The 14,666-nt window shown below is 44.1% G+C and overlaps 1 protein-coding gene across 2 annotated transcripts in view; it reads right to left on the minus strand.

Moving 5' to 3' along the window:
- Nucleotides 1–14,666, minus strand: part of LOC126548177 (ribosome biogenesis protein BMS1 homolog) — a 184,973-nt gene that overhangs the window by 155,121 nt on the left and 15,186 nt on the right. For both annotated transcript variants that reach the window (XM_050196311.3, XM_055063180.2), the window contains 3 exons: nt 13,939–14,018; nt 12,288–12,476; nt 8,305–8,569 (listed from right to left, as the gene is read on the minus strand). In XM_050196311.3, coding sequence (XP_050052268.1) covers nt 8,305–8,569; nt 12,288–12,476; nt 13,939–14,018 — 534 coding nt within the window. The remainder of the gene's footprint in view (nt 1–8,304; nt 8,570–12,287; nt 12,477–13,938; nt 14,019–14,666) is intronic.

Consider the following 14,666-nt stretch of genomic DNA (forward strand, 5'->3'; position numbering starts at 1 on the left):
TGCTTTAGTGCATTACGCATCGTTGGTACCTGTGCAGCATGCCACTGTCAATACGCCTGCAGACCGTTTAGTTTACTGCTGCCACATTCAACCTGCCATTTTTATACATTTTAGTGTAAAAAACTTATTTTCAGCTAGCGAGCTCTTCAGTGGCAGTAAGAGCAACCTACATCATTAGCTACCACGTAGCCAAACAGATGAAGCCTCACACCACTGTGAGACGTTGCTTATGCCTTGCACGAAGGAAGCTGGCGGCACCATCATCGAGAACGAGCATGTGAAATTTTTTTTAGGTACCGTGCAAGAATTACAAGGTTGCCCAAAAGGTGAGAGAAATCCTGACTGGTGTGCAAAGCCAGGTAATTGAAAAATTGCGGCATAAGATATCTCATGATGACTGCCGAAGGTAATGCATTAGCATTGAATCAATACAGCGACACAACGTACTGCCACAGTTCAAACGAGTTGTGTATGAGGTGTGTACTACAACCGGATCCTTGCTTCGCACTTGCCTAAGAACACTCGGTGCCATCTAGCGGCATCGCCGCAAAGCCTGCGCATGGCTTCCAAAATGCACGATGCACCAGTGTGCACGATCGCTGAGAACAGTGTCATACAACAACCGGACTCCTCCCTCGCACTTCTTTTGGAGACGCTGCACCATCTAGTGGCACAGACCGAGCACACTACTCTTCCAATCTCGCACAGGGTCCTTGGCCACTCAAACACAACAACATGAACTGTTCGATTTGGACCCTTCATGCCATTTGTGTGGTGTCCCCGAAAAAACAGTTGCTCATGTCTTGCAAGTCTACCCACATCTACATGACAAACCCCGCACCTTGCCAAGTTTCACTGAACCCTTGGGCCTGTCTGGTCAAGTGAATGAGGCACAATTCAATCGGGCCCAACCAATGAAGAGCCTGCTGCTGCGATGGGAACGGCTCTGCAGGCGAACTGAAAGCAGACCAGCTGAGGAAATGTCCCACACACCTCCTTTGCCAACAGTGCACACCGGCATGCAACTGCCTGGACATCGTTGCGAAGACTGCTGCGCAGAGTGCAGAACACGCCAACCCTGCCTCAGACCCACGTGGAGTCCAGCCAAATCTACCCCTATGACAGAAACCAAAGCATTGGCCACACAGGCTACGAAATGCAACCTATATTTTCATCGCCATGCCACTGTCCCAGCGATGCCAAACTTGGCTTGGCCCATCTTGGCGCAATAAAGTGTTCCTTGTGAAGCTGTGGTGAAACCTGGCAGCACACAAACAAAGCCCAGGTGTGAGGAAGCAAAAAACTTAATTATTTTTCCTGTGGTGCCTGAAATGCCTGCCCTGCGTTAAAAGGGCCTAGGAACTCCTTACTCGCTAAGACCACTTGTGGTCTCCAAGACAAGAAGCGTGGTGCGCTGGTGCCTGAGAACGCTGAGAATTGTTTGCTCGCTTGCCGCACACTCAGTAGGTGAGAAGTTCATTGAAGGGTGGCACACACCTAGTGCATTCAGGGCACAGCTCACTAAAGCATTGGAGTGAAAGGCATTCTTTAAAAGGCAGCACATCTTAAATGCGCAGCCTGCTAATACCTCGGGTTGCTGCCCTTGAGGAACCCTTGTGACGTGGGTTCGATTTCGCTCAGCATTGGAAAAATTTCAGGGATCTTTTTTGTGATAGTAGAGCGGCACATTCCTAGTTGCCCAAGTTGACATAAATGTTCAGTGAAGAGCTGCACACCCCTACTGACACATACCCACTGACCTAAGTGGGTATCAAAGATATTCATTGAAAACCAGCACAAATCAAGTGGCACATACTCAGTGCTCCAAGGCGGTGCCGAGGAGTTTCTTTGAACAGCAGTTTCAAACCCTGTTACCTCCGTGCAGCAGTAAAGTACGCTACTCATTTGACCACGGACTACCCAGTGACCCAGGTAGGAAGGAAAACGGTTAGATACAGACAAACGTACATGCTAGATACAAGCTTAGAAAGATAGATACATACATAAAGAGTCCCTTGAGAGTGTGTTAAGGTGGGGAAGTGGGTATTCTGCCTTCATTAAGACACCCTTTACTAAATTTAACAAAACTGCACAGCCTTGTTCAGTTTCTTCTGCTGATTCCAAATATGCAATTGTTCTTAAAGTATGCCAATTAGTTCTAAAGTTAATTAGCATTGTTTCTGGGAACAATTGAGCAAAAACTACTCAACAGAATCTTGCTTTAGGCACATACTTGGATACTAGAAACTATAAGCTTCAAAATGATATGAATAGTTTTTTGGTATAACAATTATTAACAATTATACAGCACATCAAAGTTTTCTGTTCAAAAAGGGTTCAAAGTGCCTGTTTAATGTACGGACAATAAAAAAATATTAAAAAAGTGATACAAGAATCTGGTCCTACCATTGTGTGCATTATCCATGTAGCTCAGTACTGCAACAAAAATTACAATTCTAGGTGCCCCAATTAGTGCGAAATCGCTCCCGGAAGGACGCAAATATTCAAAAATTCATGTTCTGAAAAAACGCAAAAAAATGGACAAGTTCATTTTTATTCAAATATAACAAAAGGTATTGATACATTCACATATCTAAATGGTCAGTAGCCACCAGGGATGTAATCTGTATGCCTACAGCTACCCAAATAGAGTTTTTTGAAGGCTTGTCGTAGATTTTCTGCAGATGCACGCTTTCAGGCTGATGCTGCTGCTCACTGGCTATCTTTATCGGCCATTCTCATGCTGTTCGGTAGCCCCGAGTTCAAATGAAGCTCCTGGAGTATGGCAGATGAAGCTCTCTCGTTCCCCAAATTAAATTTCATTACTGCCTCAGCCAGGGCAGCTTCAACAGCAAAAAGCGAGGCATGCTGTTCCATAGGTGCCAATGCCCAAATCTAGAATGCTAGCATTCATTATTGTATTGGGTCATGCTGCACTGGCGCCTTTGAAGCAGTTTTTCTTCTGAGAAGCACTCATACAGTGCTAAAAGGGCTTGACAAACATGAACAGGCAAATTATATCAATGCTTTGGGATGGGCTCATTTTTTTGCTGGCGCAGCATTCTGACGGCACCAAGAGTCTGGACCACATGGGCAAAAACTGTGGTTTGAAACCTTGTCGTTTGATGTGATGTGGTGGTATGGTCCCATCACAGCCTTCTGCGTAGCCTTCACATCCCCTTTGTTGGGTTTTAATGCCCATCCATAGCAGGCACCGAGTTTGGTGATCAGGTCACCTGTCAATTTTCCTTTGCCACCAAGTGTTTCAGAAGCAGAGCATTTGTGTTTGGCAACGAGAGTGCGCAAAGCAGTCCCCATCCTTTTTCGGACGTGATTCCCGCAATCTTCCTTCTCGACTGGCCCAAAGCCATACTCTTTGGCTTGTCTGAGAGCAAGAAACGTGCGACTATCACAATCTGAGAGGACTGTGGTGTACCTCAGTTTGTGCAGCTAAAGTGACCTCTGGAACAGTACAAGCGCCGCTTCAACTTCCATCTCCCCTGCATTTTTTTCTGTATTTTTTTGGCACATATGGCTTGCCTTCCAATCTTGGTAGTCCGGGTCACCAGGTTTCGGGTCAAGCACACACCCAGCACAGAAGTTGCTCAGGACAACCTAGTCCAGCACAAGTCTGGAGAACAGTTCGATGACCGTGCCGACTGCGATGTGCAATGAATGGCCGCGTGTCATCCACATGCCATCGTAGGATACCGCTATATTCCCGGAGTTCGCAAGGTTCAAGTCATTATACAATGACTTCACTGATAGCGCACATGCACCCATCAGCTTTTGGGCAGCAGCCGACGACGCCAGCGCCAGCTCTGCTTGAGATAGCCTTGCCACGTTTTGTTATGAAGGCCACGGTGTGAGATATTTATTGCAGCAAAAATGTCATTCATTGCTGTTTGTCGATTTCCAGTGCTAACCATCGCACGAGCAGTGCGAATATTCACTACGAAGGGGTTGACCGTTTTGCCGTTTTTCAAGCACTGCGAGCAACACTCGGAAACAACATCGCTGCAGTTTTCACAAACGGCAAGAAGCTTGATGGCAAGGCCGTATTCTCGCTCCTTTGAGTGAAAAGTCACGGAGCTGCCACAGAGACTGCACTTTAGACACCAGATCAAAGCGCTTATCGCTTCCGCACTGGTAACATAAAAGCGTGACTCCATCTCCGCCGGTCCGTCCGCACCGTCGTTGACACTCTTACACATGTCCGATTTCCGCTTCGTTGCCGATGTTCCCCCCAGCTGTTGGATGTTTCCCCTGCATGCTTCTGCTGTTGGCACAATTCCGCTAGCTGCACCATCTTTGTGTCATGCCGAACGCTGCTCCTGCGATCACTATCGGCTGGCGACGTCCTTAGGCTTGGCTCGCTCTCGCCAGGTCTATTGCATCCCACGTCGCAGCCGTCGCCTGAAACCACCAGCGGGTGGTCGTCTCTGTGTTTTTCGGCAGGGTCTGAGCACTTTTCAAAGTTATAGCGCGCTCGCTTTGTTTTCTTGCCAAACTTGTTTCGAGTGGCCAACTTCCGACATGACTACACGCTACGCTAGCGGCTTTCAAAATGGCGTCGCAGTTCGCTTTTCAAGCGTGTCTGCGGGCCGCAGCAGCAGACGATGCCAGCCGCCTAAGCCAATCACAGGACTTTATTTAGTCAGATGCACTGAATGTGCGAATGGGGTTGCACACTGGGACTTTTTTTCGGTGCAGTATTTCTAAACAGCGAATAGGGGAATGAAGAAAATGTGGCGGGAATTGAAGAAGTGAAGTAGTTCTTTCCAATGCGACCAAGATGGCCGCAACAGCATAGGTCATTCAGCAACGGCATGGCATGAAAAAAGCCCCCTTTTTATACTTCTGTCAAAATATAGCTCACAGCGGTTACATGAACTGATATTGCGGCTAAAATATTGATCCATGACGCGGGAAACTTGGTCGGAACATGCGGCAGTATTTGTATATTACGAAAATACCACTTTCAAAAAACCAATTTTTTCGTGATTTTTTTTTGTCTCTAAGACCCGTGTCCCCACTTAAGTACCCCAAGAATGCTAACGCATTAAAAACTGAAATCCACCGGGAAGTTTTCTCTTGCCATGAATGAGAGCTGCAATGCATCTGGCAGGCCACAGTACATCCTGTTTGTGCTTTTCATGGATAACTTGGTCATCATCTAAGAGTTGCTTTTATGCAAAGAGCTCAAAACAACAGCAAAAGATCAAGATCTATTCAATGATAATATAGCAGCTTTTTTTGTTCTGCATGGAGTTATTGGGATGTGTGTGTGGGAGTGCGTACTGATGGTGCCCGTGCAATGGTTGGCAGATCAGCAGGTTAGCTAGGCCTAGTGAAGCACAATTCAGCCACATTCGTACAATGTATGTGTTAGGCCGCTCATCTCTCGAACATGCAGAATGGGCAGTGTAGGGCTGCATGGTTTTGTACATACTTTTGCAGTGCCGCGAGTTGCCCAAGTGTTTTGTGAATAGGGAGGCGTCCACTCCCCAGCGCATCCAGGCAGCAACCGTTTCTGTTTTTGAGGGGTCGGACGGTCCGCGTAATGTCGGGTGACGAGCCAAGGCGCGCACCGGGGGGGGGGTGTGCAGATGCGGAGAATGGATTCGGAGAACACGGTCTTACGCGCACTGGGTTGGCATTCTGCTGATGGTTATAATAGGTCCACGCAGACAAACCTTGAGTGCGACAGCGGTACGCGACGTTGTGGTGCCGGCTCCCAAGTCCCCTGCTGGTTAGAGACGCCCCCGAGGTTTAGAGGGGCCTAGCAATGTCGACCACGTGTTGCGCGTACGGAGCAGTGGTCCACGCCCCTACGCATCTGGGCAGCAGCCATGTGTATCTTGTTTTGAGTGCTGAGAAGAGCCTGCGTGGTGTCGAGTTACAACTTGCAGTGCGCGCCGTAGATAGAGGGGCAGGCACCGTGTGCATGCAGAGAACGTCGTCTTCAGAACACCGAGTCCGGATGTCACCAATGGTTTTTCCATGCGGAAAAACCTCGAGGGGGGACTGCGGTACGCGGTGTGGGACACCAGCGCCCAAGCCCCCTGCTGGCTAGAAACGCCGCTGAGGTTCGAGATGGCCTCAATAAATCGTGCTTGCCTGGCATGTTTGCTGAGGCCGTCACTGACCATGTGGAAATAGGAGAGGGAAACGAAGTTGTGGGAAGAGGGAAAACAGGGTTGTTTTGCAATGCATTTACTTTTGAGAGCAAGGCCATCCCTTTGGGTTGTGGCTTAAGCAGACTTTCAACTCTCATTGGCAACTGCTTCTGTTGGATGGGCTAACGATCCTACTGCCCTTTTTCTTTGTTTCTCTCACCTATAACAATCGAGACGAGGTGCTTTTTCTCAGTCTAGGCTGTAATCACTAAACCTGTAAGACCAGTAAGACTCCATACGATGCAACGCTAGTCTGGGCCATAACCACTTAGTGGTAGAACAGTGAGACTCGGTTGGTCGTATGTAGTGACAGTTGTCCTAGGCTCTAACTTAAGGAAAAGTAGAAGAGTAAAGCGCTGTTTACTTGTGTGTTTTGCATAATTGTTCTTTGCATTTGACTGTGTAAATATTTTCGTTGCAATATATCTTCAGGTTTTGTTACCTCCAACCTGCCTTCTGCTTCATCAACGCCGATAATCACCTTGAAGAGACTTTGATCGACTTTAAGGAGAAAAGAACAAAACTGAACTGTATGCTGCACAGGGAGGCTTTGGCATCGAAGAAAATGAGCCAAGAGCTAGCGAGCGTGATGCAGCATGTTGACAAAGTTGTGAACAGCATCAGAGTAAGGCCTAAGGCCAGTCACCTTTTCAAAGTGCTTTGTGAAGAGATGGGTTCAGAACACCAGCACTTGCTCCTATGTACACCCACAAATATGCTTTTTTTCCTCCTTTGTTCCTTCGATGTCACCATTCGAACATTTTGAATGGTACATTCAAGAATTTTGCATTTTAGACACGTTAACAAAACAAATACGACCCAGCAACGCAGCCTACCACGATCGCCAAACGTCACTGGGATAAAGAAATGCACAGCTTGCCGCTGTCAAAACGTGCATGAAACGCGTGCCTGCGATTCAAATCTGCATCAGCCAATAGGAGTGCTTCTTGGGGATCGAATCCCGGCCACAGAGGCCACATTTCGATGGGGGCGAAATGCGAAAACACCCGTGTGCTTAGATTTAGGTGCACGCTAAAGAATCCCAGGTGGTCGAAATTTTTGGAGTCCTCCACTACGGCGTGCCTCATAATCAGAAAGTGGTTTTGGCATGTTAAACTGCATAATTTAATTTTTTAGGAGTGCTTCTTGTGCGCATGTGGCAACACGGGCAGCAGTAAAGAATCGCCATGGCAGTTTGTCCCCTTTTTGCTTGCTTCTCTTTCTTTTAGTTTTGAATGGTGAAATACGGCGCTGTGGCTATCTGAAGCTGCGATCTCTCCTTTTTATAGTGGTACCAAGTTGACGCCGCTGTGCCAACGGAAAGCTGCATGATCTACGATGCAATAAAATCTCTTTAATTCTGATTTTCTACACAATTTTTGCTGGCAGCACCCTGTAAGTGCCATTTTCTAGACTTCTACCTCGATTTCTTTGAAATATTTCCCTACATAAAAAAGGAACACCTGGCATTATCGCTACAGCCAGCACTAGTGGTGCTCGAGAGTGTTCACTGCCTTCTATTTAGTGCAGGCAAAGACACCACTGCCAAAATCCGGATACAGCTTCTGTGTAGATGAAGTGCTATCCCGAAACATGTTGCATAGAAAATTACATGTGTTCAATGCTTCATTAACTGGGATGAAAATGTGGTCCACACAAATGCTCATCCTTATTAGTTTCCCGCCTGCTCAAAGCATAGGGCGTGGCACATCGCATGGCCAGCATCTACGCGTCGCGTCTAGCGGCATCATGGTTTTGAACACACACGTGCAGTAACCAACGTTACCAGAACTGACATGGTTCTCGTAACATTGTCAGCAACTGTTGCAACCAAATGCTATGCATGGAGCTCACATCAAGTCATGTGCAAGCCAGAACATTGGTTTTCCATCTGCTTCCCTGAGCAGACGAAGCAAGAGGAAGAGGAGGAGGGAAGGTGCGCATGCACGGTAAGCCCTCATGAAACCGGCTTATTCCATAAAAAGAACAATTCCTTTAGAACACAGCAGTGCTTCTACAGAAGATGCATGTATGAAAGCATACAGTGGCTGCACTCTGCTGAAGTACAAATACTTATTGCAAAGTCATTAGACATGGGGCCAACGAGGCAAGAGCACAAACTTGCCTGGGATGTGGATGTTGGTCTTGCTCTTTAAGCTTGCTCCTCTTGCATATCCGTATACGCAAATATTTCGATCGCACTTTGGAGTGACACGAATTAACTCTGGATCAGTGACATCTTCCATTCGGTCCACAAGCAGGTATGGGTGGGATGTTCGCCACTGAAGTGGCCTAAACTTCATAACTGAGATAAACCTTCCAAGGTTATGAATCTCATTCTTCAGGTATTCTCCTCTTATGAGGCCTGACAAGTAGAAGAGTTTGGCACCCTGCATGTACAAAAAGTACAGATATTAGCCATGCCACCTCACATAACACTTTTGTATAGTCATACAGTAACATGTAACAGTTAACAGTACATGGCACAGCAATGTACTGTAGGTTGCCAGAGAAAAACAAAACATGTGAAAAAATACCTATAGTATATTATTTCTTCCCCATTAATTAAAGCCACAAACACATGCAGGTAGGAAAATATAATTGCAACAGCTAAAAAAGATAATCTAGTTCAGTTTATGGTGTTATCAGGGTGTCTACCAAGCTGACATTTCCAAATTCCCCGAGTTTTCCAGGTTTTCCCTGAGTGCCTTTGTAAAATTCTTTGAGTGACACAGATCTTTGTTTTATGTCAAGATGGGCTGACACAATGTCACTTGATGCTGTCACTCTCTAGTAAGCATGTTAAATTTTTTTTTTTAAATGACTTATTCCAGTCAATAGTAGGAAGAAGTGTTTATTTTACTAAAAAAAAAAAAAAAGAACAGACGGGAGGGGTTAGTAAAATACATAGCGAATCAAATATCTCCGAAAAATAAAAATGGGAGAGCCCATTGTAAATCAAGCTGAACATTTTCAAATACGAATAAATAGAGATGCATACTGAGCATACAGAAGCAAATATTTTAGAATATGAGCTATTTATATCAAGTGATAGCAAGCTCTTTGGTATGAGATCCAAACTTTGTCACAAGTAAGATTCTCTCTCTGCAGCTGGAAAGTCAACCTCAACTGTCCCGACATACTATCAGCCTGCGCACAACGCGTCAGTGTTGAGTTTCACTGCTCTAAAGAGTTTATTTTGGTTTGGATGAGGTACACCTGCATCTAGGCGTTAGCCAACATTTTGCTTTTTGAGCTCATGCTCTTTCAAAGAAGCGGTGGCACACTTCCTTTCCCGTTCATTCCTCAATACGTCGGTCCTTTCTGTTATACTCCTCCCGCCGTGCGTTCGCTCCACGGACCATTTGGAGCATTCTCTTCGTCAGTTGTACAGCTTAAGTTCGATTTTTCGGACTCTCTAGGGGTCGCGAAAACATCCGAAAAAATGAATGCATGTCTTTTACTGCCCTTAAAGGCTCAAATTCCCACAGGCACATCTCAAAAAGCTCTGAAGGCCTGCCAGTACACTTATTAGGCAAATCCGTGTTCCTGCAGGGACAGGAGATGGCGGGAGCACGTGTGTATAATTGAGGAATACACACTGAGTCCCATGACAATTGCCTCCTTCCCCCACTTGTTAAGCGTCCCCGCAATACTTCACGCATAATAATGCTGTATTATGGTGAAGCTTAATTTCAGAAACCAGCATAATTCATCGCATCGCGCTTTCCAAGCTTCAAAGCTGTTAGCGAGTATAACAAAGGCTGAGTCAGCCCCTAACAGTGGCAAATTGCTAACAGTAGCGAACGTCGAAGTAGCTAGGCCTAGTGTTGCCGCGTTGGTGGCTACGGCTGCCAGCGGATCTGTGTGAGAGAGCACCGGTTCGAAGCAGTGACATAATCAAATCGGCGGCGGTGGTGGCTTTGATTGATGACGTTTCGGACCTGCAGTCACGGCAAGAAGTTGGGAAAATTGGATGGCGAAGGGTTCTTGCGTCCAAAATTTTATACGTTCTTATGCATTGACTCTGTGGGGCACGTGGTGGTGCCGCGAAGCCGTCCGAATCATCGGGCATGCCCCAATAATAGGGCGCCTGGAAAATCGGTCGTTGACTGTACACTGGCAAGTCTTCCAGCCTACGACACAGCGTCAAAGATGTTTCGTTACAATTCCTCTCTGTCACTCGAGCCAGCATTAACGTGACTTTTGTTCCCTTTTGATGAAATTACACCTAATGTTCCCTGATAGAAGCATAAATTCCCTGAGTATTTCCAGACTATAAAATATCCTTGAGAATCCCCGGTTTTCCGGGTTGGTAAACACCCTGGTTATATCAAGTTATTTTACATAATTGAAATTTGACAGATCAGATTCAAACAATGCATTTTGTACTTTTAAAAGTTAATAATATCAAGCGATATAAACATCCTACCCATGTTTGTGCTCATTTATAAACATCCACATATGATTTCATCCACATAAGAATTTCTTCAGAGTGCTGATACTTTGCTAAGAAACAAAAGTTACATTTAAGTGTGCTAAATTTCACTCCATGTGCCTGTATTAATGACTTAAGACCAACAGGAGTCATTCCACATGGTCGCTTTCATGTACAGATGTACCACTGTCTCTAATAAAGCAGGTAGGTACAGTATGATCCACTGCTAAAGTGGGAGGTAAAGTTTAAAAAAAAAAAACTTTTTTCAAAATGACTATTTCTTTAATGAGATGTGCAATTCATCGAGCATTTTGCGGAAAAAATTTGGTTCCTATGTTTTTAGTTCAAAAGATATAGCAACAAATGTAGCCCTACCCAGCACCTGAGGAATTGAATGTGCATGTTTCGTGTGAAACATAAAAGTGCCCAAATTCAGCAGTTCTTTTGTTAATTTCAGACATCAAAAGATCAGCGAGTTGTCTTGTTTAGTGGTGCCTACACATTGTTGTCTTGTTTTTCATACTAGTAGCCATAGTATGGGTAAGTTCAGAGTGGAGAGGCAAGGAAAACAAATGTTTGCTGATAATCAACACACAGAAGTCCCAGTGCTGAGGCTGCATAACAAGCGAGAAAATAATAATAATAATAATAATAATAATAATAATAATATGAGGTGCCACAAGAGCAAAAAGAAAACAGAAGAACAAGACTCAGGACGAGACAAGCTACAAATATGAAGAATTTTAGCTCTCCTGAATGTTTTTTGTGTGCGATCCAGTTCTTTGCAATCTTTTTTATTGTTGATTTTCTCAAAACCAATCTTTTTTGCAATTTTTCCATAGATAAACAAACGTGCCTCTCTTTTTCTAATAAAAGATTTTTTTGCGGGTCTCCGCAGAACTATTACATCAAGATTTTTTAGTGAAACTTTGCACACCTATTTCTCAGACTGTTGGGTGTTCAAGGAACCACAAGTAAAATTGTGCAGCAAGTTTTGATATGGCTGCCTTTTATAGCAAGGCAGTGCCAATTGGAAGAGCATATTTGGTTATTTAATCAGTGTGCTCCAAGGATTCACTGAACCTCATTGGTTTTGATTCATTGCACAACTCAAGGGCTCACCTATACTGCTGCCAAAAACTGTTTTGTTATGATGAAGCAAATTACTGTTGTGTGTAAATGCGATGCCTGCATTTATTTTTTTTAATAAAAAAAAAGACATTTAAACTATTGTTATGCACATTATGAAGCTGTCGTATGCCTAAAAAGTTTGATTTATAACACAGCCTAGTAATATGTATTGATTATCTTCTTGTAAACATTTTTTTTTTACTGGAAGTTGGCATCACACTTTCAAGCGAACTCATGAGTGAACAGTATGTGCAAGTTATATAGTAAATTACGCCTGGATTTCACAATAGCAAAAAATATGCCAGGGCAAATAATCCCTGTATCTTTGCCTTGTCCCCCTACCCCTCCATGGAAAATCCACTGCAGTGCAATTATAATACCTTTTTTCAGTGATAACGGAAGGTCGGAAAGAAGTCGCAGCCCACTTTTTGGGAGGTGTCCTTCCTAAATTCCTAACTTGTCGCCTTCTACAGTAAGCAGCATTTCTCTTTCCTGTGGCAATGTTAATAATTATGGCGCTACAAGTGGAAGACACTTACCTGATAGATTTCAGTCCAGAAGCGATGCTTCATTTGCTTTTTGGTATGACGCAGCGTCTTGGCATTCTTGATCATGTCCAAGTGTGAGAGTACACCCATGATTCTAGGGAAACCATGAACTTGACAAATGTTCAAAAACTCGAAGGTCTCCATTTCAAAGCCATAGCTGGCATCCACCATGAGCAGCACCTAGAACAGAAGATTTTCTACATACCTCGAATGATCCATGCAAATACGCAAGGCCTGAGAGAGTTCAGTAAACTTTCGTAACAAGTAGCTATGCTAAGTTCATAATTACATGTGCTATCGGGGCCAGAGCGCAATAAATGTAGGTATGTTAAGTCTCTTAACAATTTAGCTAGTTCATACCAATTCGAACTCTTAGGGACTATGGACCTTCTTGCAGCTTCAGGTTCAAGGCACTAGAAAAATTTCAGTCATATCTGTGTGGTAATAAAACATGAATTTGTATATTTAGATGGGTTCAAGGAGGGCAAAAGGCTTTGCATGTCAGGGTTACCATGACTGTGAAGTTTTTCTCTCTTTTTATAAACTCAAACAGTGGCACCAAGGGTGCGATAGGATGTATAGAAAGGCTAATGAATGAAAATCAAGAATTTTGGGCAATAACTAACTGCAAATGAAGCAAAACTCAGGGCACTATTGGCACCAAATGGTATCACTGGACTAATATTTATCGCCATGTGAAGCGTCCCGTTGTCACCCTGTTTCTCGGGTCATGCAGCCTCATGCATTCAAAATGTTTTCAACGGCCATTTACGGTTCATACTGTGTTGACGATCCCTCTGCTATTTCTAGTGAGCACATGTGCATCTGTAGAAAGGCCTGAAGTTCGGCAGTCACCACAGCTATTGAAAGCTGCAGTGTTTCACAAAGCCGAGTAGCACAGCCTGTGGTGAGTGACACTAGGCAAAAGTGGTTTCCAGGCCACTGCGACAGATAGACACAGTGTGTTTTTCGCTGATGCTAGACACGTCTGTCTGGGAAGCTCTGGTGTTTCAAATGCCCACAGCCCTGGCAGTCATAAAATTAAATGTTGGAAAAAAAATGATTGAAAGAATGTTTGAGAAGTTGGGCACAGTTTGTATGCACACAGCATACCATTAGGAAGAGAGCGTCAAAGATTGCGCATCCAGGGCAACAGCAAATGCAAGCAGACTTAGCTTCCTAGATCATAGCAAAGCCCACATATAAAGGCATCCAGAAGCTAACTAAGGAGACACCTCGAGGCATTACATGACGTCAGTGCTGGGGTTGTTTCTTCTGCAGGCCAACTGAGCCTTACACATCACTCTCTAAAGAGAAAAACTTTGCAAGCCTTCATTTCTTTTTGGAGGTACTTTAAGGCTACATCAATGGCTACTGTTCTTGCAAGATAAACGGCTGTAGTGTGCAAGCTGTGAAAGTAGGCAACCAGCACATTGAAATTGAAACAAGTGCGTTTGCTATTGCACATGCACTTATTTCTTATAACAATGGTAAGTCTGAGTGCACCATTGATATCAGGCAGCCAGTTGGATTAATATTAAGAATGTGCACTTTATGTAACAGAGGGCCAGGATTCTAGGTTTTCAGCAAAAACACAAATTTGTACAAATAAAATCACATCATCTGGAGATTGAGTACTTACCAAATCGGCTACTTTTGCCACATCTATCATGCAGTTGATATCATTGTTGCACTCCAGAAGTGTGAGCCTACGTTTCTTTCCTAAAAAATGAAAATACGAAAGTTAAAAATTGTGCAATGGCCCAGACCCAAGTTCAATGCACTGGGTATATCACAAATTTGCACCTCATTTCATTTTAAACTGCTTCTTTCCCTTTTCACAGCAAGCCCCCTCACTAATAAAATGCAAATACACAGGGCAATACTTGGTAGCCTCCATGATAGAAAAAAAAAAGCATTCAGTTTAGATGAAAATGTGGACATTATAAAGAATTCCTTAATGTTCTTACTAGAAGTTTTCTATTAAGGTGTACCAGCACCTTAGAAGCAAATTTATTATGTTAAGTCTATTTCGTGCTCCTGACATTTTAAGAATTTTCACACAATTACAAAAGTTATATAAGAAAATTAAATAAAAAATTTTTCAATTAAATTTTGAGATTTTACATTCCAAAACTACAATTTCATTACGAGGCAGGTCATGGTCGGAGACGCCAGATCATTTTTGACCACCTGAGGTTCTTTAACATGTACCCAACACACGATACATGGATGTTTTTGCATTTTACCCCCAATTAAATGCAGCCGCCATGGCTGAGATTTGATCACGTGGCCTCATGCTTAACAGTGCAATGCCATAGCCATTAAGCCACCTTGATAGGTCACAATGAAAATGCAAAACACTTCCCT

The sequence above is a fragment of the Dermacentor andersoni genome, chromosome 1, assembly GCF_023375885.2.
Source record: "Dermacentor andersoni chromosome 1, qqDerAnde1_hic_scaffold, whole genome shotgun sequence".
In the NCBI taxonomy this organism is placed as follows: Eukaryota; Metazoa; Arthropoda; class Arachnida; order Ixodida; family Ixodidae; genus Dermacentor; species Dermacentor andersoni.